The 26,021-nt window shown below is 34.1% G+C and overlaps 2 protein-coding genes across 5 annotated transcripts; one reads left to right on the forward strand and one right to left on the reverse strand.

Annotated features, from left to right (window-relative positions):
* Window positions 1-748: 748 nt before the first annotated feature.
* Window positions 749-5,723, forward strand: LOC127860032 (uncharacterized). The gene is made up of 5 exons (XM_052397768.1): window positions 749-935; window positions 1,277-1,414; window positions 2,112-2,257; window positions 3,027-3,133; window positions 3,872-5,723. The coding sequence occupies exons 1-5, from the start codon at window positions 820-822 to the stop codon at window positions 4,751-4,753; spliced, it is 1,389 nt and encodes a 462-aa protein (XP_052253728.1). The 5' UTR covers window positions 749-819; the 3' UTR covers window positions 4,754-5,723.
* Window positions 5,724-5,823: 100 nt separating this feature from the next.
* LOC127860033 (uncharacterized) lies at window positions 5,824-11,680 on the reverse strand. Of its 4 annotated transcripts, none has more exons than XM_052397783.1 (8): window positions 11,433-11,680; window positions 9,976-10,079; window positions 9,598-9,717; window positions 9,333-9,409; window positions 8,678-8,945; window positions 7,620-7,759; window positions 7,275-7,469; window positions 5,824-6,712 (listed from the first exon to the last, which is right to left on the reverse strand). In XM_052397783.1, the coding sequence occupies exons 1-8, from the start codon at window positions 11,604-11,606 to the stop codon at window positions 6,489-6,491; spliced, it is 1,302 nt and encodes a 433-aa protein (XP_052253743.1). In that variant the 5' UTR covers window positions 11,607-11,680; the 3' UTR covers window positions 5,824-6,488. The 4 variants fall into 4 exon arrangements, with proteins under 4 accessions (XP_052253743.1, XP_052253763.1, XP_052253751.1 ...); XM_052397803.1 differs by having other exon boundaries at window positions 9,976-10,073; window positions 11,336-11,572; XM_052397791.1 differs by lacking the exon at window positions 11,433-11,680 and adding an exon at window positions 10,196-11,100.
* Between the last annotated feature and the right edge of the window lie 14,341 nt (window positions 11,681-26,021).

A 26,021-nucleotide genomic window follows, 5' to 3' on the forward strand; every position in this document is an offset into this window, starting at 1 on the left:
ACCTAGTAATCAATTTATCACATCAATTTTCTTAGTCGTCAATTATTTCTTTAAAAAATATATTACAGGACCAGCTTTCCGTATTTTATTTTCATCACTTGATTACGCAATTTATGACGTACTTGTGTGACGTCATTTCGGTGACGAAACATTTTGGGACAACAATATGGACGTGGTGGTTTTTTTAACAGTAAAATATTTGTTTAAAGCATCGAACGAATCCAAAACGTATTTCGGATTGTGTGTTTGTCATGCATAACACCTTATGAACAGACACTGGAAGTGAATATCGTTGTAACTTTATTGTTATTAGCATTGGATTAAAGTTGCCTTTGAGGTAAGCGTGTCGTTTATACTAAATTGATTTTCTTTTTGATTCCTGTCAAAGCTTAAATTATGGCATTAATCTATTCTACAGCACAGTTTCAGCTGCAATCGATATTTTAATTATCCAAATACAACGGACACGCAAAACTGCGTACTGCGCATGCGCGAATGGGACAGTATAACAGGGTTCGCCAAAACCGTCGGTCCGCCTGTCCTGACGGGCAAATTTTTCTCAGGACCGACAAGTGATTTAAGATAATCGGTCCGACTGACCGACACAATCGGATGAAAAATGGTTTCAAAAAGATCACTCAAAGTGGATAAATAGAATAGAAAGTAAATGCGTTTTGTTCAACTTTTGTAAAAATCCTTTTTTTGTTACCTTCATTTTGATGTTTTGATGTTTAAAGTTGGATTAGAATAGGGTATGTAAGTCTCGTTTACTTTCAATTTCGCTTTTGAACTTCCGGGTACGTCAGCTATAGCATTGAAATGGTGTATTGCTTTGCCATTCATTGTGTGCACAGGACTGGGGGCAATGGAACATGTAGTCTGTTCAGGTTCCCCATAAACCCAAAGGAGAAGAAGAAATGGGTTGATAGATGCAGGTATAGTGATTTTGTTTGCACAATCACAAACCAGTTTGTTTACCCTTGACGAGTGTGAACGCTTTCGGATATGATACGTTTCGGATTGTTTACGCCAACTTTTTTGTTTACATTCATTAAACATTTATATTTGTAGAGTAAGTATCAAGTTTGAAGCATATGTTTTGAATCATAGACGGTTAAGTTTATTTAGTTAATTGATTGGTATAACATGTATCCATTAACAAGAAAACACATTTTATGACATTATAATTTGTTTTAAAGATTATATCAAATGGAATGTTGCAGATATTATTTACACCAATATCATACGTAATGAAAACGAAATTAATTATTTCCAGACGAGCGGACAGAGCTGTCAACGGGAATGACCGGATATGCAGTTGTCATTTTGTAGATGGCAAGAAAGAAAATGGCCCAACCATTTTTGAATACCAGAAGAAAGATCTACATTTCCAAGAAATGAACACACCTAAAAGGTAAATTACTAAAATTATATACGGAACAAAATATTGTTAAAGTACTAAAATTATATACGGAACAAAATATTGTTCAAGTTAACTTTCTGTTTTTATTATGTCCCCCACCACTATAGTTGGGGACTTATTGTTTTTGCCCTGTCTGTTGGTTGGTTGGTTGGTCTGTTGGTTGGTTTGCGCCAACTTTATCATTTTGCAATAACTTTTGCTATATTGAAGATAGCAACTTGATATTTGGCATGCATGTATATCTCATGGAGTTGCACATTTTGAATGGTGAAAGGTCAAGGTCATCCTTCAAGGTCAAAGATATAGCTTCAAAGCGGCGCAAAAGGGGACATAGTGTTTCCGACAAACACATATCTTGTTTTAAATATCATAGTAAAAAGTGTAGAATGTTTATAATAACATGTTATATTTTTGTTGTTGTTTTTTAACATAAGCAATTAATTTTTTATTTAACAGTTTAAATTTGAGTAAAGAATTTGTAGTAGAATGTACTAAGTATATGTTCATAAAAAACAGTATTAAATCATGGTTCACATTGACCATTCAATGGTGCTGATCCCAGATGTCCTTATTTTATGTTTATAGTTGGTATTCTGTTATAAAAGAAGTGGATAATAACAATAATTTCTCTTCTGATAAGGTTTCTTCAGTTTCAGTTTTTGCTATATTAATTATTTTCTTACAACAGATGCAAAAGGCCGAAGTTGAAGGAAAGGGAAGATGTGAAAGAAAGCATACCAGTAGATGTTACTACAATTTCCCAGGACCATAATTATTACACGCATGACTACAGGGCTTATGATGACATTGTTGCTGAACTACCAACAAAATCTAGTATGCTACAGAATTTTTTCAATTATGCTTACTTTAATACTCACACGAACACTCTATTATGTGAAGTTGGAATAAGACATCAACTTGGGAATAAATTGTGTTTTTTCAACTGTGCATAATATACAGTTTTACATGTTGTATTTATTTAGTTTGACAAATTATGATTAAAATAGATACTTGCATATATAATAGCTTCATTTAAATTGATTTTACTACAAAACTGGATTTTGTATGAATTTTTATTATAATCCTCATAAAATAAGACTGTGTCCATGCCGCGCATGAACACAGTTTTAAAATACAGTGAAAATGATCAAAATACAATCACTGTTAATGAAAAAGTCATGGAAAATTGCTTTTTAAGCTTGAAGTATTGATAAAATAAATTCAGATCTTAAATGATTAGTTTTGTTTGAGAAAATCACTAAAAGGATATCCATTCCCAGTTTGATGTCTTAATCCAAATTCACATAAGACAGTGTTCGTGACAAGTGATTTTTTTTTTACAAATTTTCTAATCTGAGTCCTGGGACTCAATAACTGGCAAATCTATGAGCCCCAGAAATGAAAGAATGAGTCCAATGATTAAACGATATTATTTTTTTAGAAATTTCAATGCATTTTTTGGACTCACATAATTCGAAACTTTGCATCTCTAGAGGTTTTTGTGATTACAGGATGCAGGACTTGGGTGTAAAAATCACTGATTTACATTCAATATACAGCAACATCTTAATAATAAAAGTTTTCATTAATTTTTTATTTGCAGTTCAAGAGTTAGAAAGGGAGATAGCCCGTCTAGAGGGTGAACTTGGCCGCATGAAATTGCGCCCATCCAAAATGTCGGTTCAGGACATTATTGGTGACAATGATAAGGTATTTGTTTGTATACTTGTAAAATGTACTCAATGAAAAAATACATAACAAAATATATCATTCATTCATTCTGGATATAATACAAGTTTCTTTTTTTGTAATTGTTGTTCCATTTGCAATTCGGTACAATCCATCATTTCGATACTGTGCACAAGTATATGAATGACTTATTATGCCCCCAGTAGGGTGGCATATAGCAGTTGAACTGTCCGTCAGTCAGTATGTCAGTCTGTCCGACCTTCCGAAGAAAAAAAACTTAAACGTTGCCCATAACTTTTGCAATATTGAATATAGCAACTTTATATTTGGCATGCATTAGCTACTTTATATTTGGCATGCATGTGTATCTTATGAAGCTGCACATTTTGAGTGGTGGAAGTTCAAGGTCAAGGTCATCCTTCATGGTCAAAGGTAAAAAATAAATAAAATATTTCAAAGCGGCACAGTAGGGGGCATTGTGTTTCTGATGAACACATCTCTTGTATACTTATAAGTGTATACATGTAAGCTAATTGCTTTTCTTTTTAAGTTGGAACATATAGAATAATTATATCACTGAATCCGAATGATTTTTTGTTACACAAAATATGGAATAAAGTCAGTGGAGTACAAATGTAATGTTTTTTGTATTAAAAAGCTTTATTTGTATATCATATCTAATCCTTTTTATTTCCTACCACAGTTAAAACATTGCTCACTCACAACTCAATATGTTCATGTCACACTGTTTTATTTCAGATGCTGCTATACACATCTTTTCCTGTCGATGTCTTCCAAGTCCTGGTGGGTGTTCTGAAGAGGTTAGCTCCTTTCAACTACTATGCTGGCTGGACTGTTACCTGCTTCAGCCTAGAGGATCAACTATTAATCACCCTTATGAAATTACGTCTGAATTGTAAGGACTTAGATTTGGCAGTTAGATTTGATACAAGCAGAGGAACTGTTTCGAACATTATAAATACATATATTTCTGTGCTTCATGAAATATTGTTTGAAGGAATTTTACTTAAAGTAGGAATTCCAAGCCAACTCAAATGCAAGGGATCCATGCCGAAGTCATTTGAAGACTTTAGTTCTGCAAGAATTGCAATGGATGCTACAGAAATTGTGCAGGATGTTCCTTGTAACATGAACCATCAAACACTTTCTTATAGTAATTATAAAAGTAGACATACTGTAAAAGCTGTTACATGTGTTGCTCCAAATGGTGCATTAGTTTTTTGTTCAGATCTTTATCCAGGCTCTACATCAGATGCAGCTATTGTTGATCACTCGAAAATATTAGAGCAACTTAAACCAGGTGACTTGATTTTGGCTGATAAGGGCTTCAATATTTTTGATAAACTTCCTGCTGGAGTTTCTTTAAACATTCCTCCTTTTCTTTCTAGTAAAGGTCATTTCACAAAAGAGGAAGCTTTACTTTGCTTCAAAATTGGAAGGAGCCGAATTCATGTAGAAAGGGCAAACGAAAGGATAAAAAATTATGATATTTTAGATCATATTCCTGCACAATACAGACATTTATCGACAAAAATTTTTCAATTGTGTTGTTGTCTTGTCAATCTTCAGGCTCCTCTTTTAAAGGAAATAGCAGATAAATATGAAATTGATTCAAACTAGAGCTTTGACACAGTAAAATTGACCCAATGACCAAGTTTTTGACCCGGCACGGCCCATGTTCGAACTTGACATACACATCATCTAGAAAAAAATTCTGACCAAGTATGGTGAAGATCGGATGAAAACTACTTGAATAAGAGAGCGGACATCATGCTGAATGTTAAATAACGCACAAAGTGACCCTATGACCTAGTTTTTGGCTCAGCATGGCCCATATTCAAACTTTGCGGCGAGATCATAAAACTTCTGACCAAGTTTGGTAAAGATATTGGATGAAAACTACTTGAATAAGAGAGCAGACAACATGCTGAATGTTTAAAACGCACTAAATGGCCCAATGACCTAGTTTTTGATCCGGCATAACCCATATTCAAACTTGATCTAGACATCATCTAGATACAACTTCTGACCAAGTTTGGTGAAGATCGGATGAAAACTACTTGAATTACTTTGTGTACCTGAAAAATTCCTTCAAACAATATTTCGTGTAAATGATGCTGTATTCCTAAATCTTTTTGTAAAAAGAATGGATTTAGTTGTGACTTGTATGTACCATAAAGAGTTGATCCTCTTTGCTGAGACAAGTTTCAGTCTAGCTAGCATAGTAGTTGAAAGGAGCAAACCTCTTCAAACACTCTGAAGACAGTGTGGATGAATGGTTATTACATTTCAGTTGGCAATTTGTATTTCTAATTTTAGCATATGCTTATGCCAATTTTATATGGAATGCTTGTATGCCTGTGAATTTTTGTGTGTATTGTTTATATCACAAATCATGCACATTTGGTTGTTCTGTATTTTTATTCCATAAACATCTAACAGACAGAAAGTATGACTGGTATATTCCACCCTATCGGAGGCATAGTTTGTATTTCTAATTTTAGCATATGCTTATGCCGATTGTATATGGAATGTTTGTATTTTTATGAACTTTTGTGTGTGTTGTTTAAATAACAAATCATGCACATTTGGTTGTCGTTCTGTATTTTTATTTCATAAACATCTAACAGATGGAAAGTATGACTGGTATATTCAACCCTATCGGGTGGCATAAAACACAAAGAAACAAATAAAAACAATTACATTTTATTGATTATGGCAACTCAGTTGACCATGATAAAGCTGCTGTTGAAAAGCATGCATTACTTACGACTTGAACAAATGAAAACGAGCGATGTGTTTGTGAAACACTATGTCCCCATTTATTTGACCCTGAAGTATGACCTTGACCTTTCACCACTCAAAATGTGCAGCTCCATGAGATACACATGCATGTCAAATATGAAGTTGATATCTTCAATATTGAAAAAGTTATGGCAAATGTTAAAGTTTGCACAAACAAACCAACCAACCAACAGACAGGGCAAAAACAATATGTCCCCCAACACTATAGTGTTGGGGGACATAAAAACAACATTCTGCTGAAAATGTAGAATTAAAGAATATCTGTACTGTCACAAAATGGTTCAGTTATCTTTATATAAACAATATATAAATAACCAACTAATTGGTAGTACATGTATTAACATATTTCTTCAAAGGGGCCTTTTCACAGATTTTGGCACGTGTTGAAGTTTGCCATTCAATGCTTTAACATTGATAAATGTAAACTTTGGATCTAAAAAGCTCCAGTTACAAAAAGATGAATAAAAACAAAAGGTGTAGTCCTCAACTGGGGTCGAACCACTGACCCCTGGAGTCCTGGAGTAATAACATCTCAGATTTAATGTAACCTTTATTCGTATAGTGATGGTAAAAAGCTCGAAAAATAAAAATCAATCATTTTTGACAGATTGACCGACCACAAATGATCCTTTGCTATTCTGATCACTTGCAAGTCTTTATTTGTCCACACAACAAGATCGCATGTATTAGTTCCCGTTATGTGTAGCTGTCCTTGAATCTGATGCCAGTAGTTGTGGGCTTGCTTGAGGGAAAGCCGTCCATCAGAAGATTGATCTGAAATGAGTATGCATCCATGTGTAAGAAGGCAATTGTAACCTAGTAGCAGGAATTTCAATTGAAGCACAATCATGCTTTTTTATGCTTTTGATTTTAAAATTGATGGTCTTTTGACTCCTGCAAATAATCTGCATAGCATCCTTTTGACACAAATGTAACAAAGAAACTAACTTCAAAATATATTTCTTATCATACAATTATTGTTTGCATAGTATTTCATTTTAGTATATGCAAAACAACATTTACAGACTATATAAAAATTATTCAGGAACAGATAACTTCATTTTTTGACCCCTGATTATTTTATTTGACCCCCGAAAAAGTCAAGCATGGGGTAATTTGACTCCTGGTTTACACAAATCTATTGAAATCCCTGTAGTAGTGTTATATACATAAAGAGATTGTAAAAGCAAGACCATCTTTTACATCACACTGATTTTAATTATAGGAATGGATGTAATTGCACGCTGTATGCAAAATGGGTAATTGATGCATATTTTTTAATTGTTTATACTATAAATGCATTACAACATTGAAAATGTAGAAATAATAGTTTTACCTAGGTAGAAATCCTTGATAGATGAACACGCCTCCTGGATAGTCATGTCTCTGGCAGTGTAGGGGCACTTTACTTCTATGATGTCTGCACTACATGTTGCTTGTCCATGTTGTTGATGAACTAAACCCCTAAACACGCCTTCGACAAAACCATCTGGTGATGCACCCAAGACACCAGACTCATGCAGCCAAATTCCTGTAATAAAATGATAGAACATAAGATATGACCTTAAAAATTACTTTTATTACAAAGCATAACTGCATTAACAGCAGAATAAGCACATTATGAAATTCTATTACAACTAAAGATCAATTCAAACTTATAAAAAACACATTTTTCACTTGCCTGTCGGGCGTACAGCGACTCCTCCAACCTTACAGTATTCAGCTATGCACACCTGCTCATGTGTTACCCCCCACTGCACAGGTGCCCTTTTTTCCAGGTTATACGCGCTCAGAAGTCTTTTTTTCAAGGACACTGTCAGTCTTGAAAAAAATATACAAACACTTATTTATCTTATATGTTTATTTACATTAAACAACAGTATAAGTAACGCTCGATTGGTCATTGTCGGCTCGGGTACTACTTACATGTACCCTGGGTACTCTTAAGTATACATATATGTACCCCGGGTACGGTAAATATACTTAAAAATACCCAGGCTATTTTAGACTGTACCCGAGTTGTTTTCCTGCCCAAACTCTGATGTCGTCATAAATGCTACCGATACCGTTAAACGATATTGTTTATCTTAAACAAACTTCTCTTCAATTAACCCATTCATGTCTAGCGTCCTGAAAAGAGGACATTGCAAACAGCGTAAACCCAGATGAGACGCCGCATGATGCGGCGTCTCATCTGGGCCTACGCTGTTTGCTTAATATATAGAAATAAATATACTTAACATCCCTAATTTTGGAAATAAATTGATCCAACTTAGAAGGATGGGATAGTCCACTAGGAATAAATGGGTTTAAAAAAACACTACATCACCATGCTTTTTGAGTATGAGTTTCGATGATATATAGGCCATTTAACAGAAAATAGGCACTTATGTTAACATAATTAATTTAACAAAAATAGTCAACAACGACCGATTTAGCGTTCAAATTCCCGGGTATGTTTAAGTATATTTACTGTACCCGGGGTACATGCAAGTATACTTAAGAGTACCCGGGGTACATGTAAGTAGTATCCGAGCCGACAATGACCAATCGAGCATAAGTAACTGCAATGCATTAAAAACATGGCATAAAAAGTAAAGCAAGTCTATTTTGTAATGTCGAGAAACATATATCAGAAGTTCATATTGACCACTTAGTTTAAATTTATATTAACTCACATAAAATGAAGACATGTGCGTCATATATATTAAAATTATAGCAATATGTACTAGCACTTACTTTTTTTTGTCAAACGCTGACAAGATATGTCCGAAGTTAGAGGCGGTAAATCTCAACTTGCGAACAGCTGCCCATAAGGCATTTTCCCTCTGTCCAATAGTTGCTGCAGCTGTTTGGTTGACCTTTTCGTGCGACACCAGCAACTGTCGTCTCAGCCATGTGCGGGGGTCCTCAGCTCCCAGATATTCAGGATGGATCATCAAGTCATCCAGGAGAGGCACTGGTACATCCGGTGTCTGTGGCTCCTCTGCCATAATCCAATGCAGAGCTTTAAACATAAAAAAGAACAGGTCAAATATTAGCAAAAGACCATTAAAATAATGCTCATGTTTTTTTTTAAATAAACAAGACCATGTAGTATTGATAATTTTTGACATACCAAGGATTTTTTGGAATTATTATTTATAAGTCATACTATCACAACTACATAATTGCCAATGAGATAGCTTAATAAGTAATATCTCACTATTTGTACAGCATATTTTTTTTACGTGACAATTATTGCTTAACATATACATATATATTCAAACGCTTTAAAGCACATACCTGAAATACTCATACTAACTGGAACCGCTCAACAGTAACCAAAAATGCTAACAGGAAAAAATCATGATAACAGGAACAAAACATTCTAACAGGGACCACTTATGCGAACCTGTAAAGCGACCCAACTGTCCAAGTTGTTTATAAATAAAAGTTCTGTCATCATCTGAGACAGATCTGTTTAGAGCCCTGAGTAACGAGTAAAAAAAGGTACATTGCATTAAAAAATAATTATGAAAACAATTATTCTCATGAGTTAATGAATAGATCTAGGATGGTTCATAAAAGAATTATATACAGTACACAATTTTATTATTTCAAAATAATAGCTTTGAGATGACATTTTTTAATCATTTTAAAATTCTTTTGCTCTTTACCTGTATCCAGGCTGATTTGGTGGATACATTTCAGCCATCGTCACAGTTTTCTTGGGTGGTGCGGATTTCGGACGCTTGATCCAGGAACACTTAATGTCAGTTTTGCTCGCTCTCTTGTATCTGTATCATGAATTAATTTAATAACAACTTTTAAAAGCTTTAATACATACAAGACATAATTAATACTTATAGTAACACATAAGCATTTGCCTCTACATTCCCTGTGAGGATATTTGTGTTTATTATGAAAAACTTACAAATGTAATTGTTAGCTGAAAAAAGTATCATGATTAGTAAACAGATAATTATTTTCTCTGAGTATATTTACAGCATGTTTAAAACATAAACAATACAAATATATGTAATTTTATGCATTACCCAAACAGTAAAGCAGCAGCCACATGATGACATTTGAATTCCCTCATTGGACACTGACACGTCGATGATTGTATCACGCCATTGTCCTCTGGTTCAAGGTGAATCTAATGAAAAACATAGAACAAAATCAGAATGAGAAAATAAATAGTGTTTAAACCATTACGAGTACGATAAGCATTTTACTTTGTCATAGTAATTCGGATGTATATAACTAACCTACTCCTATAAATATGAGGTCGATTTGCATAAGCGGGGTAGCTTACGTCTAATTATTTGGACGGTTTATGGACGTTTCGTGCCACTGCCAGTTCGTGCCACTGATATTTGTGTGGAAAAGGGGTAGACGTTTCGTCCCACTGATAATATATAGGCAGATAGGTGTGAATAATGCCATATAGGTGTGAATGATATTGGGGTGTACATTAATGTAGAAAATTCCAACAATGTTAACAATTATAATTATAAATAACAAAAATAAAATGATTTATTGTTAGTATACAAATATGTGTACATAGTTCGTTATGTTCAATAAATATAAAACATAAAGTGTTTTTAATTTTTATGCATCATGTGTACCGGGTATGTGTATGTAAAAATAAAATAAAATAATATTTGTGCATAGTTCATTATGTTTAAAAAATATAAAACATGAAGTGCTGTTATTTTTTATGCTTCATGTGTATGCACTATATACATAAATAATAATATAACACAAATGAACAATAATACATTTTATTCAATAAAGACCTAATAAAATGAAGTTGGTCTTTTACTTGTAGGAAAAGCTTATGCTTTACTATCGACTCACAAACTATCAATTAGCGGTAAGTGCCTTTAAGTTATTAGCAAACAATGAATTACCGACTCGAACCAATTAGTAAACAACTCACCGCTTTAATGATGATTCAAACTGTGTAATGAATATAATGTTAATTTATTGAAAATGTTTTAATATATTTATGTAATCAATCTAGATATTGTTAAAATGTATGTATGCATTCCCTTTTGATATTGTTAATGTATAATATAAAAGAGTATAGTAAATCTTGTTTCGTTTCTTGTAATAATATACCGGTAATGTAAATTTATTGAAAATGTTTGAATATATTTATGTTAATGTTATCAATCTAGATATTGTTAATGTATTATAAGAAGCATGCAAATTGACTCTTAAACATTTTTGTTCATGTAATTAAAAATAAATCTTGAAATCGCAGAATACTTTTTAAATGAATAAATAATCTTGAAATAAAACAATGTTGATTTAACATTGAACAGATGTTACAATCAAAGGTGCGAAAGTTACCCGTTATGATTCACACCTATACGGTATTATTCACACCTATCCGCTTATATATCAGTGGAACGAAACGTCCAATGCCCTCCTACACAAATATCAGTGGCACGAACTGGTAGTGGCACGAAACGTCCAGCACCCATTTGGACTAATAACTAACCGTAACATTGTATGATGTATTTTTCATTGAAGCCTGGACGCTGGCACGGATTACACGCAGTTCGTCCATAAAGAATTTCAATACCCTGTCGCTTTCAACCGATGCTTCACTCTTTCGACTTAATTTAACGTGCGATTCAACGTAGTTAGACCAGTACATTATTGATATAGCCATTCTGATTTTTTGTATGTACCCGGAAGTTGGAGATCTCGTGAAATATCGGTGGTCACATGACGAGACTTACATACCCTATTGACTATCACATGCGAGTTCAAAATCAACGGTCTTTGTTTAAAAAGCAACCGGGTGCGTCCGCCATTTTGTTTGTTCCATTTAATTTCTCCACAACAAAAACCACATGAAAACTTGTTTCAACAGGCATTTGTGAGCATTTCTGTTAAAAAGTTTCATTATTATATTGTTCTGGGAAGGATATATTTTAATTGACATACCAACAATTTCTGAAATCAAACGAAGTTTTTCCATCCAATGCACTATATTTCGGATAATTTAAAATTTGGACATGTGTTTATTTGTTGTTGATAGATTGTATCATTATGTTTTGTGTTATTTCAGACAACAAGAATGGATGGTGGAAATTATCATGGGCCTTTCTATCAAGTAATAGGTGTGAAAGACATTAATTTAATTGAACCTGGAAATCAACCACCTCAGCTAAGAGAAAATATTTTAACAATAGGTTATGTTTTAGAACTTGGGAAATTGGCTAATAAACAGAAATTGAAGTCATCCAAAGTAGTGTGAATGGGTGTGTGCAATTAAGTCAAACTTGATTGGATGTCACCCTAACTTTTCAAGAACATCAATTTGTAGAGCTGTGGAGGCTAAAAACAGTTTGACATGCCTTTGGTTTATATGTGGTTTATTATTTATATAATAATTGTTTCATTATATCGATTTTGGACATGTTTTTATTGTATTTTAATTTGATCAAAACCAATTAACACCCAAAAGGTACTTTCTTTTGTTGTGTTTTGCTGTTATAGTTTAGTCTGACAGTGGGACTGACAGAAACTGATTCGGACTGACAAAATTTTCAAGTCTGTCAGTCCAAATGACTGACAGATTTTTAAAGTTTTGGCGAACCCTGGTATAATTTTCGAACATTCCGCACGTGATTGCTAAGGCAGCGGGATACAGTATTTTTTGTCAGTAAATTTTTTCCCGCTGGTGGCACGTGATTGCTATGGCAGCGGGATACAGTATATTTTGGACAGTAAATTTATTCCCGCTGGGTCTGACAGTATTTCTATGTCACGATGGCCTATGGGAGTTTAGCATTGTAAATAAAAGTGAGGTATAATAAAGGCTACTGTCTACTGACAACTGTTTACTGTCACCTGCCTACTGCTTAATGTCTACTGCTGACTGCAAACTGCCAAAAATTACACCGTTGAGGAGATAATGACGGTTCTGGCTAGAAAGCATTGTAACTCGGCAGGTACAGTACAAGAAGTTGGTTATTGGCATAGATCTATTCAATACCATGAGAGACATAAGGGTTATAGATGTTAGTTATGCTTTTCACATAGAATGTTTCTGGTTTTGATTTTAACCAGTTATTCAACGGACGGACAAAACGGACACCCCCCCTAAGTGGCCTGCAGACGGGTAGACACAAACAAAAACGTACCAACAAGCGTCGAAACCATCACACAGAAAACATAGAAGCCATATAAAATAGTACTCAAGACAAACATTTAATATAAATAGGGACATGACATCCCGCTTTGCCGTATACTTGTACTTTACCTGTACGATATACCATGCTTTCTAGCCAGATCCGTCTTTATCTCCTCAACGGTGTATTTGTTTTTACCAGTATTCTTGTAATATGCCCTCCATTGTTATTGATCAATTGTATTTTTCAAAAAATTTCAATAAGCAGTAGACAGTTGGCAGTAGACAGTTGGCAGTTACGGAATCCGGATGGTTCCATCTATAATCTCGGGATAGGCGATATTATTACAGCGATATTTGAACAGAAAAAATATCGTTCGTCGCTGCGACTGTCGCCCAAAACATCGAGTATCGCTTCGTGTGTCTAGTGTCTTGGTCTGAAATTAGACCGCGATACACGAGATTCGGATAATATGGGCGATATTTGAAAAATAAAATATCGTGCGTCGCCGCGACTGTCGCGCAAAATATCGTGTATCGCTTCGTGTGTCTAGTGTTGCTCATTGAACGCGACACAAGACACACGAAGGGATACTTGATATTTTGCGCAAAAGTCGCGGCGACGCACGATATTTTTCTTGACAGTCGCGGCGACGCACGATATTTTTCTTGACAGTCGCGGCGACGGACGATATTTTTATTGACAATCGCGGCGACGCACGATAGTTTTCTTGACAGTCTCGGCGACGCACGATATATTTAACACGATATATCGCGTTTTGGGCTACCTAAACAATGGCGATATATCGTGTTAAATATATCGTGCGTCGCCGCGACTGTTAAGAAAAATATCGTGCGTTGCCGCGACTGTCAATAAATATAGCATGCGTCGCCGCGACTGTCAAGAAAAATATCAAGTATCGCTTCGTGTGTCTAGTGTCGCCCTTGATGAAAGAAGTGCGATATTATAGATGGCACTATCCGGATTCTGTAGGCAGTAGACAGTAGCCTATATAAATATAGTAGTATAATTGGCAGTAGACAGTTGGCAGTCAGCAGTTGGCAGTCAGCAGTAGACAGTTTACAGTAAGCAGTTGGCAGTTGGCGGTAGACAGTAGGCTGTCATTTATGGAATTCCCTATAAAGCTGACATACATAACAGACACGTTTGTTAGTCAATCGTGATACATCGGCTTTCTCCGGAATCCTCCGCAAGATATGGCGATTTATGGAATAAATCTCGTTGATCCAGAGTGGTTTGTTAATATACTCATAAGGTAAACATACACAAAAAATGTGATATTATTTGTTCATAATGATTAATTTCGCCCTATGCTTATTTGCGAAATAGAAGACTTAGAGAGTCGTAGGAGTTCTGATTTGTTAGTGTAAGTTGATTGATTATCATTGTATACATGCTCGGCCTATTGTAATAATACTCTTTTAAAAATCTAATGTGTTATTCTGTTTAACAATTACAAATAATGATAAATTATTGATTGATTGATTCATCCTCAATATCGCGGCTGCTACATTGTAAGCATGTCCTCTCCTCTCTTGGAAGTCTATCAAAACCCTATCGACATGTTTCTTTTCTTAAAGCATAATCGGAGGCGAGACAAAGCGCGGTTGTAAGTTTTATTAAATAGCTTATCGAGCTAAATTTCTGGTTCAAAAGAATCTGCAAATTTGTATATCGATGGTTTAATAAAACACTAGAGTCGACGTCGGCTGTAAGTTTTTGGTAACAACAATATATTGCTCTACGTTTAAATATTTGCATAAATTCGTTTAGGCTGTATTTCAATGGATTTTTAAAACGTCGCTAAAACTCATTTAAGAGTGTATGCATCTTCGAGGCCCATGGCTTGTATCCTTTCTCGTGTAATTAAAATGATGTATATTATGCTGTGACATAGAAACCCACGTAGCAACGGACGGCGATTCCAGTGACTCCCCCGATGGTGTCATTACTTATTCTATTCAGTCAGGTTCGTGGATGATACATCTTCGTCCGCTACTACAAGTAAATACAAAATAAAATATGTAACCAGAATTTAATTATTTGGACATACTGTTTGATATATAGAATACCGTCCTTATTGTGAACAAATAGGTGTAGTACAACTACTTTGTTAAACGCCTAAAATCATTTGCAATATTACGGGCGTATTGGATTTCATTGGATTTATGAAAACACCAAAACGCATCAAAGTAATTTAAAGTCGCGGATACAAAGGAATCAAACAACTGCAAAGTAAAACGAGGAGTAACGTTATATTTATTTACATTGAGTAACAAAACGTTGTGTTCCTTTACTGTTTTTCCAATCACATGCTGACTATTCAGCTAAAAACTAATGTGAAATAAAATACTAATCATAGATAGTTAAACTAATTAAACTTAAACTTATTAAATATTGTAGGTATATATAATTACAAGACATTTTTTTCTGTCTTTTTTTATTATACCTCGTATCCTTAAGACCGTACATGTGGCCGCACAAGCGATTTTGACCTATTTGGCGCTGACGTCATTTCAGAGAAAAATCAGGAAAAAGTTGACGTACTGTTTTGCGCGATATTTTCTCGCAATTATTTTTTAAAATACTCTATCAAATAAGCATGAAATGATCGCAAGGGACGAAGTGAACATTATTGGCAGTCGTTACTCAACATAATTTACAGTTTATTGTAACCAAGGACAAATCTACCGAGTATTTCACCGACCGTTTGACCTTGTCAAGAAACAAACACACACACTTCCTGTTGGATTGCACGGTATGATAATTTCTTTCTCTAGGTAAAATATCGTATTTATTGTGATTAAATGTCATCATAATGATGACAATATACATTTACTGCTATTATAAATAACTTTAGAATAATGACTACAAGAAAGTGCAGAAAAAGCAGGCTATCGCCAAGTGTCACTTCAAACATGTAGAACAACAACAAGATGGAAAGAACTTTGTCCACATAAATGTAACCAAACCAGCTACAGATTTATGTTTAGTCTGTCAAGTTTTTTTGGGTAAAGCTTAACACTTGTGGCAAAATGTCAGACGGAGACAAGGAAGATTCAGCTTAACAATACTCTGATCATTTGGAACTTGCTAGGAAACAGAGGCTTCTGTATAAAACACAAGTTATAGATACTATCTAAAAAGCCACTTGTGCATCTCAGGATATTGTTATAGGTGTGAGATAGAACAATAAATTGGACTATACATTTGTGTATTTTGTTACAATGAAAAGTATTATAATTGTTATATTAGCTATAATGATTTTTAGTCCCCTACCGGTTTCACCGGAGGGGACCTATGGTTTGCACACCGTCTGTCAGTCAGTCTGTCTGTCTGTCACACTTTTCTGGATCCTGCGATATTATTTTGTTTTCTCGGTATTTACTTCTAAGCCCTATTTTTCACAATAAGTAAATATATTTTTAATGAAACCTTTCACTGATATTGGAATGTATCAAACTTTTGCCATTAAATTATTTTAATTGATAGATGTAAACATTCGAATAAAGCAACCGTAGTAAAAAAGACTAATTAAAAAAGAAAGAAAACAAAGTAATCCTTAACTGTACTCGAACCACTCACCCTTGAAGTAAAAGAATATTACTTATATCTCTCGGTCATCCATACACATAAACTGATGAATGAGTCGTGAATTATATATTTTATTTAATATTTATTTATTTAAATATAATATATATTTCAATGTGTTTGAATATGATCAGCGTTTAGTTTGCCCTTTCCTAAAACCAACTGATATATGAAAGAAATCAGAAAACGTTATACAGTGTTTTATGAAAGATTTTACTGTAGAATAATTTCTTTGAAATAGGACTGAAGTTTACAATATAAAACTATATTGAACATTTTTAACCATGGAGCATTACGGTTAACGGAATCAAACACTTTCTTAGGGTTTATAAATGCGCGATACATGCGTGATTTACTAGACAACATATATTCTACAAAAGAATGTCATGTAAAAATTGGCGTCGACAATGCTGAAGCCGGGCCGACACCCGATTTTTACATCAGTGTGTGTTTTCTTTTCTTCGGCCCAGTTTTCAACTCGCTTTGTTGGTACGCTGGTGAATAGTTTACCAAAATTGCTAAAAAGAGATAAGTGTTTGTGTTATCTTTGTCCCATCGCTGTGTTATCTTTGTCCCATCGCTTATTGCACGATATAAGTGTTTGTGTTATCTTTGTCCCATCGCTTATTGCACGATATAAGTGTTTGTGTTATCTTTGTCCCATCGCTTATTGCACGGTATAACCATAAGACCAAGCTTTTGGGAAATGACCGGAATTGAAAAAGCAATCCGTTATATGACCTATCAGTATATCCGACGTTTCGATAATAAATTCATTCAGTAAATTATCAAATGGAAATTGCGATTTTTTACGTTTCAAATGCTTAATTGCCCTGAAAATCTTCGTAAGTCGTGATATTGGAGGACATAAAAGTTGGATTAATTCGTTAAAATCGATAAAACTCTTCACATCTTCTAACGAGTAGCCTTAACATATAATTAAAAAAAATATTGGGTTTAATTTAGCAATACTTGTATGCTACTAGATCCATTAATTCATTTCGATCGAAAATGATAAAAGAAATCGTTAGGTTTGTGTTTTCAAATGTTGCATAACTCGCTCGACTTATTTATTTTATAAATGCCTTTTATTTTTCGGTACGTTATAACTCAGTTTATTTTCGCTATTCGCTGTTCTTCGGACCATTTAGAACACGTGTAATCCATAACCGGTTTAACGTTCTTGGAAATAATTATCTGCGTGTCGATTTATATCGACTTCAGAATATAAAGGCGCACTGCGAGTGGTAACACTCTGGTCTACCATTCCAGAGGACCCCGGCCGGGGCACTGGAAATTTCAGAAATGCTTTAGGTGTTTCCCACCCTACTAGAGACGTACTGGTATGAAACCCATGTAATTCTCGCGTGTATCGGTGCTATACACTGAGCACGTAAAAGAACCAAGGGATCTATTCGCAAAGAGCTAGGGTATCGAACCCGGATTCCTTGTATCCCAATACTGTCTCTTCTGCTTGCTGTCTCTTCAGCAAAACCAAAGGACCCCATTGAAAATACTCTACAATCGCTGAAAGTGTTAAAGACAAAATCGCGAAGTTTTTTACAAGCAAGAACCCCTTGTCGCTCAAAACCAATGAGTCTATTGTGATGCATGCATGCAGTCTATTGTGCTACATGCATGCAGTTTTAACTCAGAGGCGCAACCCTTTGCATGCTGAGAAATTTGTCGTTTGCTAAAATGTCGTCTGCTGAATTTCTAAAATTAGCATTTTCTTTGATTTTTTTTCCAAAGAATACTATCAGAAAAGCGAACAGTTTGGATCCTGATGAGACGCCACGTTCTGTGGCGTCTCATCAGGATCCAAACTGTTTGCAAAGGCCTTCATAATTCGGTTCCAGCACTGAAAGAGTTAATGTGCACACACGTTCAGGGTCTCCATCTTGTCTTTGTATTTATTGAGTAAAAACGTCAGACATTACTCAACTTTAATACCCTGTTATATATGAACAAGATGTGTTGATTTACAGCCAGTCAGAGTGTAAATATTGCTGACATACATTGAAATGTACAGAAAAGTCGTGTACGATCTTTTTTTTACTAAATTATGTAATTTAATTAATGTCTGCGTTAACATGTATCATTATATCTGAAAGTGTGAGTTATAGCCAAGAATGTGTAGAATCTGAAGTGCTGAGTGGTTAGTGCTTGTATGCTCCTTTCGGTGTTCGAGTTCTGCGAGGATAAAAATATCGAACGCAGATGAAATGGCGACATATATTAGTGTTGTAAGACCTTTTTTCGATGTTATGGAAAGGACTTTCTGGGAAAATATATGATGTCCTCAAAAAATAAGAAATGCTTGAATCACGAGCCATGGTAAGATAACGCTCACATATTTAATACATGTATGAGGTTAAACTGTTTAGGTTGCTTCTCTTTAACCAGTGAACTTTATTTCAATTTATTTTGGAAACTCTCTGATTAAATAAACTGTCTGGATCACGCCGGGTATGCGAATACTTCGTTGACGTATGGCACTTCACTAACAGAGAACAACAAACGCCACGCGCGAGAGGTAAGTTCCTCTGTTTTATTTTAAGTTATATCCTAAAGATTAGTTTTTAAGACAAGATACATGGTCGAGTTGATAAATGGTGTATCCTTTTGTATTGGGAATACACAATTTCACGGAAGAATAGTACAGTTTTGCCCCAAAAATAGAAAATTCGATCGGAAAACAGCATAAACTGGACTGAACAGTAAACATTTTAACAAAATAAAACTACTTAGAATTATTGTAAGAAATTGTTTGCTATTCCAGCATGTAGAGTAATCACTGTGCTTCAAATACTGAAAGTTTGATAGTATTCAATGAAATATAAACAAAGATAGTGCATGTTGAAATAGTTTGCATACATAAAGTTGCAGGCACTTTGTTTACCGATAAAGGGCACTTCAGATTACGGAGACTTTCAACGAAGCGGGCACTCTAATAACTGAGTTTTATCTTCTACCTTAAATGCATTTATTTATATTATGGCTATTCAACGAAACATTTTGAAAATATATTTTTCAAAAATCACATTAGAAGTTGTATCTTGATGATGTATAGGCAAAGTTCAAACATGGGCCATGTGGGGTCAAAACTAAGTCACGGGTCACTTAGTGCGTTTTAAACATTGAGCATGGTGTCCGCTGTTTTTGTGTGAAGACAACACGTAAAATATTCTGTGTCAATGCGGCATGTGGGGCTATTCGTCACGTCTGTACTTTCAAATGTATTATTGTTTTGTCTTTTCACAGGATCTGAACCCAAGGATAAGAAGACTCTTTCGAAGTATAGGTGCTTCTATTGTACATCACCTTGTACAAAACAGATGAATATTCGGAAATTGTGGAGCATTGTGTAAAAGGCCACAAGTGCCAGACTTTAAAATACAGAGAGCTTATTCTTCAAAGCGAAACATGATTGCTTAAAAGTTCCAATAGAATTTCGGACCTGCATCGCTGCTGATATTAATCTCTGAGAGGCAGTTTAAGCAGAGTGATTATTCATGACACGCTATCTAATATATAAGTAAATAGCTTTAGTACCTTCATTTGGACATAAAGATAAATGCTTTAGATCAACCGTTTAGAACGTAATTTAAAATATATGGTCATATAAATTTTACTCATTAGACATATCCAATTTGTTTAACATTTATCTTTCACATTTATACCAAATCATAATCATATATTTCAAAGGGATAAGAACATGCTTCGGTAATTCGTTTTTTATTTGCGTACTAAGTACATACATTTTTATTTATTGCCTGCTTACTTTAACAGTATTCTACAGCGAATTCTGCATTTTTGATTCACAAAAAACGAGAGTGTTATATCTGTAAAAAAGTGTCTAGATGTCGGGAAACGAAGTGCCATTATTTTTTAGATGATCGGTAAACGAAGTGCAGATGAAAAATGTGCATGCAACTCTTAAAACATTTGAATTTTCTCAAATACATTAGTAAACTAAAATGTAACATGTTGTAACATTACTGGATATATTGATCTTTGATTTCGAATAGTAAGCATGTTCTTGATTTATTTCCAAGTATGTTTATTTTGTTAAAATATGTACTGATCATTCAATTCATGCTGATTATCGATGGAATTTTATCGTTTTTTAAAAATAATTCACCGTTTTTCCGCGAATTTCTTTCTTCGCAATACGAAGTGCTATACCATTAATCATCCAAACAATGTTCTGTGTCTAAAAACCAAATAAACAGAACATAAATACAAAAAACTGAAGAACTCACCTCTCGCGCGTGGCTTTTGTTGTTCTCTGTTAGTGAAGTGCCATCCGTCAACGAAGTATTCGCATACCCGGCGTGTGGATTGCATGCGAATAATTGTAACCCTACGACATTCCCAACCTCCGCGCAGAGATTTGAATGGAACCAGCATAGCTAGATCAAATTCCTGCCTTAATAACTAACCGCGTGATGATAACCTAGCACGTGGTACAATAATTGTACCGTTGTTATTTTTACTTTTTTAAATTTAGGTAATTATTTTTTATAATGAACCTAAACTTAGACATTATTTTCAAAATACAATTATAAAATGATGCTACTTTTCATAATATAATACTTAAACCAAAAGATCAAATCGTATGCTTTTCTTGTTATGGCAGAGATTGTATATAAAGCAAGGGACGACAACTCTGCGTGGAGATTTCGACATTCCTTTAGCTGAAACCGTGTGCCGGTTGTTATATGGGATGAAAACTATTTGACCTGCAATTTCAGATTAAGTGTACAAATAGTTTTCAAGAAAAATAACTAAATATTTTTCAGATTTATTTGGTGACTGAGAAAGCTGCGTATACAGTTTTGGGCGGGTACAGGTGGTTAAGAGCGGCTATGATAATAATTAGATAAATTATCAATTGAATGAAAAATAATCAAATTGTAACGAAAAATCACATTCTCTGAAAAAAATCCCCAGCAAATATATATATAACAAGGTATTCAACTCTAAATGACCCTAAAACGAACAGCCATAACTTCATCAATTGCGCAGCGATTTCCATGCACTTGGTCTTATTCAACGCAGAAATACATGCCCTTTCTGAAAATATACTATGTTCTATGGAAATAGTATGAATAGCCCGTGTTAATAGCGCGGCGAACCCCGTTGATCCTGCACCTTGGATATACCCTGTGTTTATAAACTGCGTAAGGCTCCGAGTACAGACCGTAAAGATTATCAATTGCGATTTGACACTATTCAAGGTATTATATTGGGTTTCTTAACATGTCGTTCGATGTTGATTATGAATAGGGGAAACGAAACTTGAAATCAATAATTGGAACTTAAAGATTTGTATCGATAATCATAACGTGGTTTTGATATAACGACATTGATAAGATGCTTGCTTCTTATGTTTCATTTATCTATCGATGAATGCGGAGCATTGGCACAGTAAATACGGCGATATCAAACGTTGCAATAAAATATACACTTAATTAGCTTCCACTGTTGGTGGTTATTAATACATGTATCCCTTTTTATCATGCCTCTGTTGCAAACATTGCCATAATAAAGCAGGGTCGAATACATTTTCCCAGCTCCGGTCAACAGGAAGTAGTGTGTTCCTACGCCAGCTATGACACATAGTTGAGTGTAACCTTTCCAATTCACTAAACAAGGGTGTAGTATTTTACCAATATCGGCTATTATCGTAATTGTAGATCAAGAAAAATATCACATTCTCAATTAGTTTTTTATTTCTTCTCATATTTTCAAAAGGAAAGTATTATTAAAAGGAACAGTTTAAAGTGGAACTATTTTTTACGTGACACAATCGGTAGTTATTCGATCGTCAGCAATGTTGTGTACATGTAGGAGGCTCGACAAGAATAATTATATTGTTATGTCAATTAATCATTTGTCTTTGATAAAATGTGTCAATGGCATGAAGAAGGATAAATCGAATACATGGTTGGTGCCAAGATGGAGAAAGTTTATCCTGTTCGGCCCGAAAAAGAAAAATAGGGCTTGCTAAAGCTCGCCCTATTTTGTTTTTCTAAGCCTCACCGGATAAACTTTCTCAATCTCGGAACCAAGCATGTATTCTCTATATTAAGTTTGGATGTATGAACAACACGTGGGTTTCTAATGATCTCTTAACACTTGTTTACTATTAGTTTTTATCAGGGGTATTTCCAACAAACATGACAAGAAGCTTATGTTACTGTGTGGTAACTTGGCAAAATAGATAAGCAGTGTTTTGTTAAAAAAAGGGGGTAAATGCATCTGCGTAAAGTGTCGTCTCAGGTAAGTATGTGCAGACACACAGGCTAATCAGGGACGACGCTTTCCGCTTTTATGTTTTTTTCTTTTAAAGAAAGTTATGGTGGTAAATGTCGCCCCTGATTAGCCTGTGCGCACTGCACAGGTTATCTGGGACGATACTTTACGCGCATGCATTAAACCCCTTTTTCACAGAGCGCGGCCCAAATATATGCATATGAAATCACTTAAAAAATACAAGCTTTGCGCATGCACATTAGGGCGTCTGTTTGACAAACTCTTTTTGATATATTGAACTTGTCAAAAATATTTTGAGTAGCCGTGGGCTACCGCTCACAATTTAATAAATGAAATAATATTGCGATTGAGAAAGGACGAAATGAAAATATCCCAAAAGAAAATAGTTTGTGCATATATTGTAATATGAAAGTAATCGAAAGTGAATACCACTTCTTACTTGTATGTCCAGCTTATACCACAATCAGAAAACAATATTTAAAACCATATTACTGTCACTGGCGATCAATAAACAAGTTCCTGTCTCTTATGTCGTCAAAATCCACTAAAGTAATAAACAATTTATCAAAGTACATATATTATGCAACAAGATCACGAACTCTTTATACTCTAAATGTACCCTAAGTAAATGGCAGATTATTGTCTCTTGCATCATGTACAAGAAAGGAAGAAGTTTAAAGCACGCTAAATCATAATGTATTTATTTATAATAAAGCCGTCATTCATATGTGCAACTAACTAACATATTTTTCTTATGATCAAATTGCCTTTAACGCTAAACAACAAGCTCTAATCGATATGTGTAATGAACTACTTGTAACTAATTTTACATTTATACAGCAGCATTTTGTCTCCATAAATATTGCTTTAATTTATCTGAATATTTTTCCATTTAAATTCTAACCTTACAAAGAACGTTTAATCCTATTTTGGACCAATATACAGTTGTATACGCATATTATTTCACACAAGAATACATACTGTTAAAATGTTTGAAGTTTGAAGTCAACTAAATGCAAAAAATGTTGTTATTATTGTTGTAAATAAATATAATATGTACTATGCAATTTCTGATTGCACGGCACTTACATCTCTGTTAATCCTTCTCAGATTAATGTTTATATTATTTCATGTTCCTTTCACTTTCCACGCTATAATTCTTTTGATGCGTATAATTTTGCATTGTGCTATTTTATGCCAGAATAAAGATATGTTATGTTAAATTAAATGGACCTTGCTCTGTGAAAAGGGGGTTTAATGCATGTGCGTAAAGTGTCATCCCAGATTAGCCTGTGCTGTCCGGACAGGCTAATTAGGGACAACACATTCCGCTGTTATGCTATTTTTCGTTTCAAGAAAGTCTCTTCTTAGCAAAACTCAAGTTTATGCTTAAAGTGTCGTCCCTGATTAGTCTGTGTGAACTGCACATGCTTTTCTAGGACGACACTTTACGCGCATTCATTAAACCCCCTTTTTACAGAGAACGGCCCAAATACAACGGAGGTTTTATAAGAGCCTTTCATGAGTGTAAGAAGCTCACTATTTACGATAGTGTTTAAATTAAATGTAGGAATGGCTGTTGACTAAAATAGAATTGGACAATAACTACTTTAGATGTGTTTGAGTTCTTTCTTAAAACGTTAAATTTATAATTACACTATTGTTATAGGAAATAAATAATCATTTAACAAAAGGCTGAAACATGTCTTGTCTGAAGGAGTGAGGCTAATGAACAATATGAGATTTCTATAAATTTATCACTAAATACATTTTTTAAATATAAATTCAACTACAATTTGTGCACACTTTAATTGAAGGCAATGTCTAAAAATACATGTTTTAATGAAATAAAGCAATTTATCCGTTAATATTTAAACGAATAGAAAAAAGTATTATTGTACTAATTGACTCGAAGCTTGAACAAAGGCAACAACCGAATAATGTTGATAAATTGTACATGGAGATTTAAAGAAAACCATATTTAACCAGAAGACATTGTTTTAATGTAATTATTTATTGACACGCAGCGGTAACCATGCAATCAATCAAGTATGTTCACCTTGTACACGATAGCTAGTACGGATAAATAGACCCCAGGTCAAATTAACTAAATGTGCGATTTTAATTAAGGTTAAAACTTGTGGATGTCAATAACCGATATATACACTTTATCACGAGTGTCTTCTTTAGCGGTGTTCTCGAAGATTCATATAATAGTATTCTTAATGTTAAATTATCAAATGGTGTATGAAAAGAATAGTATATTATCAATGTATGAGACTTATTATGATTTAATTCATATAATTACATACCCATCACGAAAAGCAACGTCGATAAGAAATCAACAAATTGACTAATCGTCTTGTCATGTCATGTATAATTCCATGTTAACAAACCGCCTCTTTTTAGCTTGTTTTTACTTTATTATATCGATGAACGATAATGTCCTATACATGTTTCTTAAGTGAAATGGTCAATTTTCATAATTCATCTATGAGTGTGCCTTAACCATATCAATATGTCTTTGTTCATGCTATTTCGCATATTACCGAATGCATTATTTAATAAAGTGTACACAAAAAATGTGGTCTTTTTGTACTAAATATTGTTTAACTAATTTATTGCAAATATATCAATATTGAAAACTATTTTAGATCATTTACACGTTTGAAAAAAATTGTGTGTGCATCAAATAATACATCGTATTTCGTTAAAAATCATAATGTAGATATGAAGAAGCCAATGAACATGAAAGTAACAACACAAACATATTTTCTCAAAACACACAATTAATGCCATTTTAAATAATAAAACAAAAACAAAAAAACACAATTATTATCACTTTCATAACTTAAGTATAAATAAATATCTAAATCAGTTAGCAACTTAATAAATTTGAACATTTTACGGTTGATAACTTTGTCCACCAGTACTGCCACTCTACGCTTGCAGGCAAAATCAAAACAGACGTCGGCAAAACTAAACAATAAGGAACGCTAAGTTCAAATGAATGTATCCTTAATTCTAGCGCATTAAATTTCTCAAAATCACAC

This window comes from Dreissena polymorpha, chromosome 1 (genome assembly GCF_020536995.1).
Source record: "Dreissena polymorpha isolate Duluth1 chromosome 1, UMN_Dpol_1.0, whole genome shotgun sequence".
In the NCBI taxonomy this organism is placed as follows: Eukaryota; Metazoa; Mollusca; class Bivalvia; order Myida; family Dreissenidae; genus Dreissena; species Dreissena polymorpha.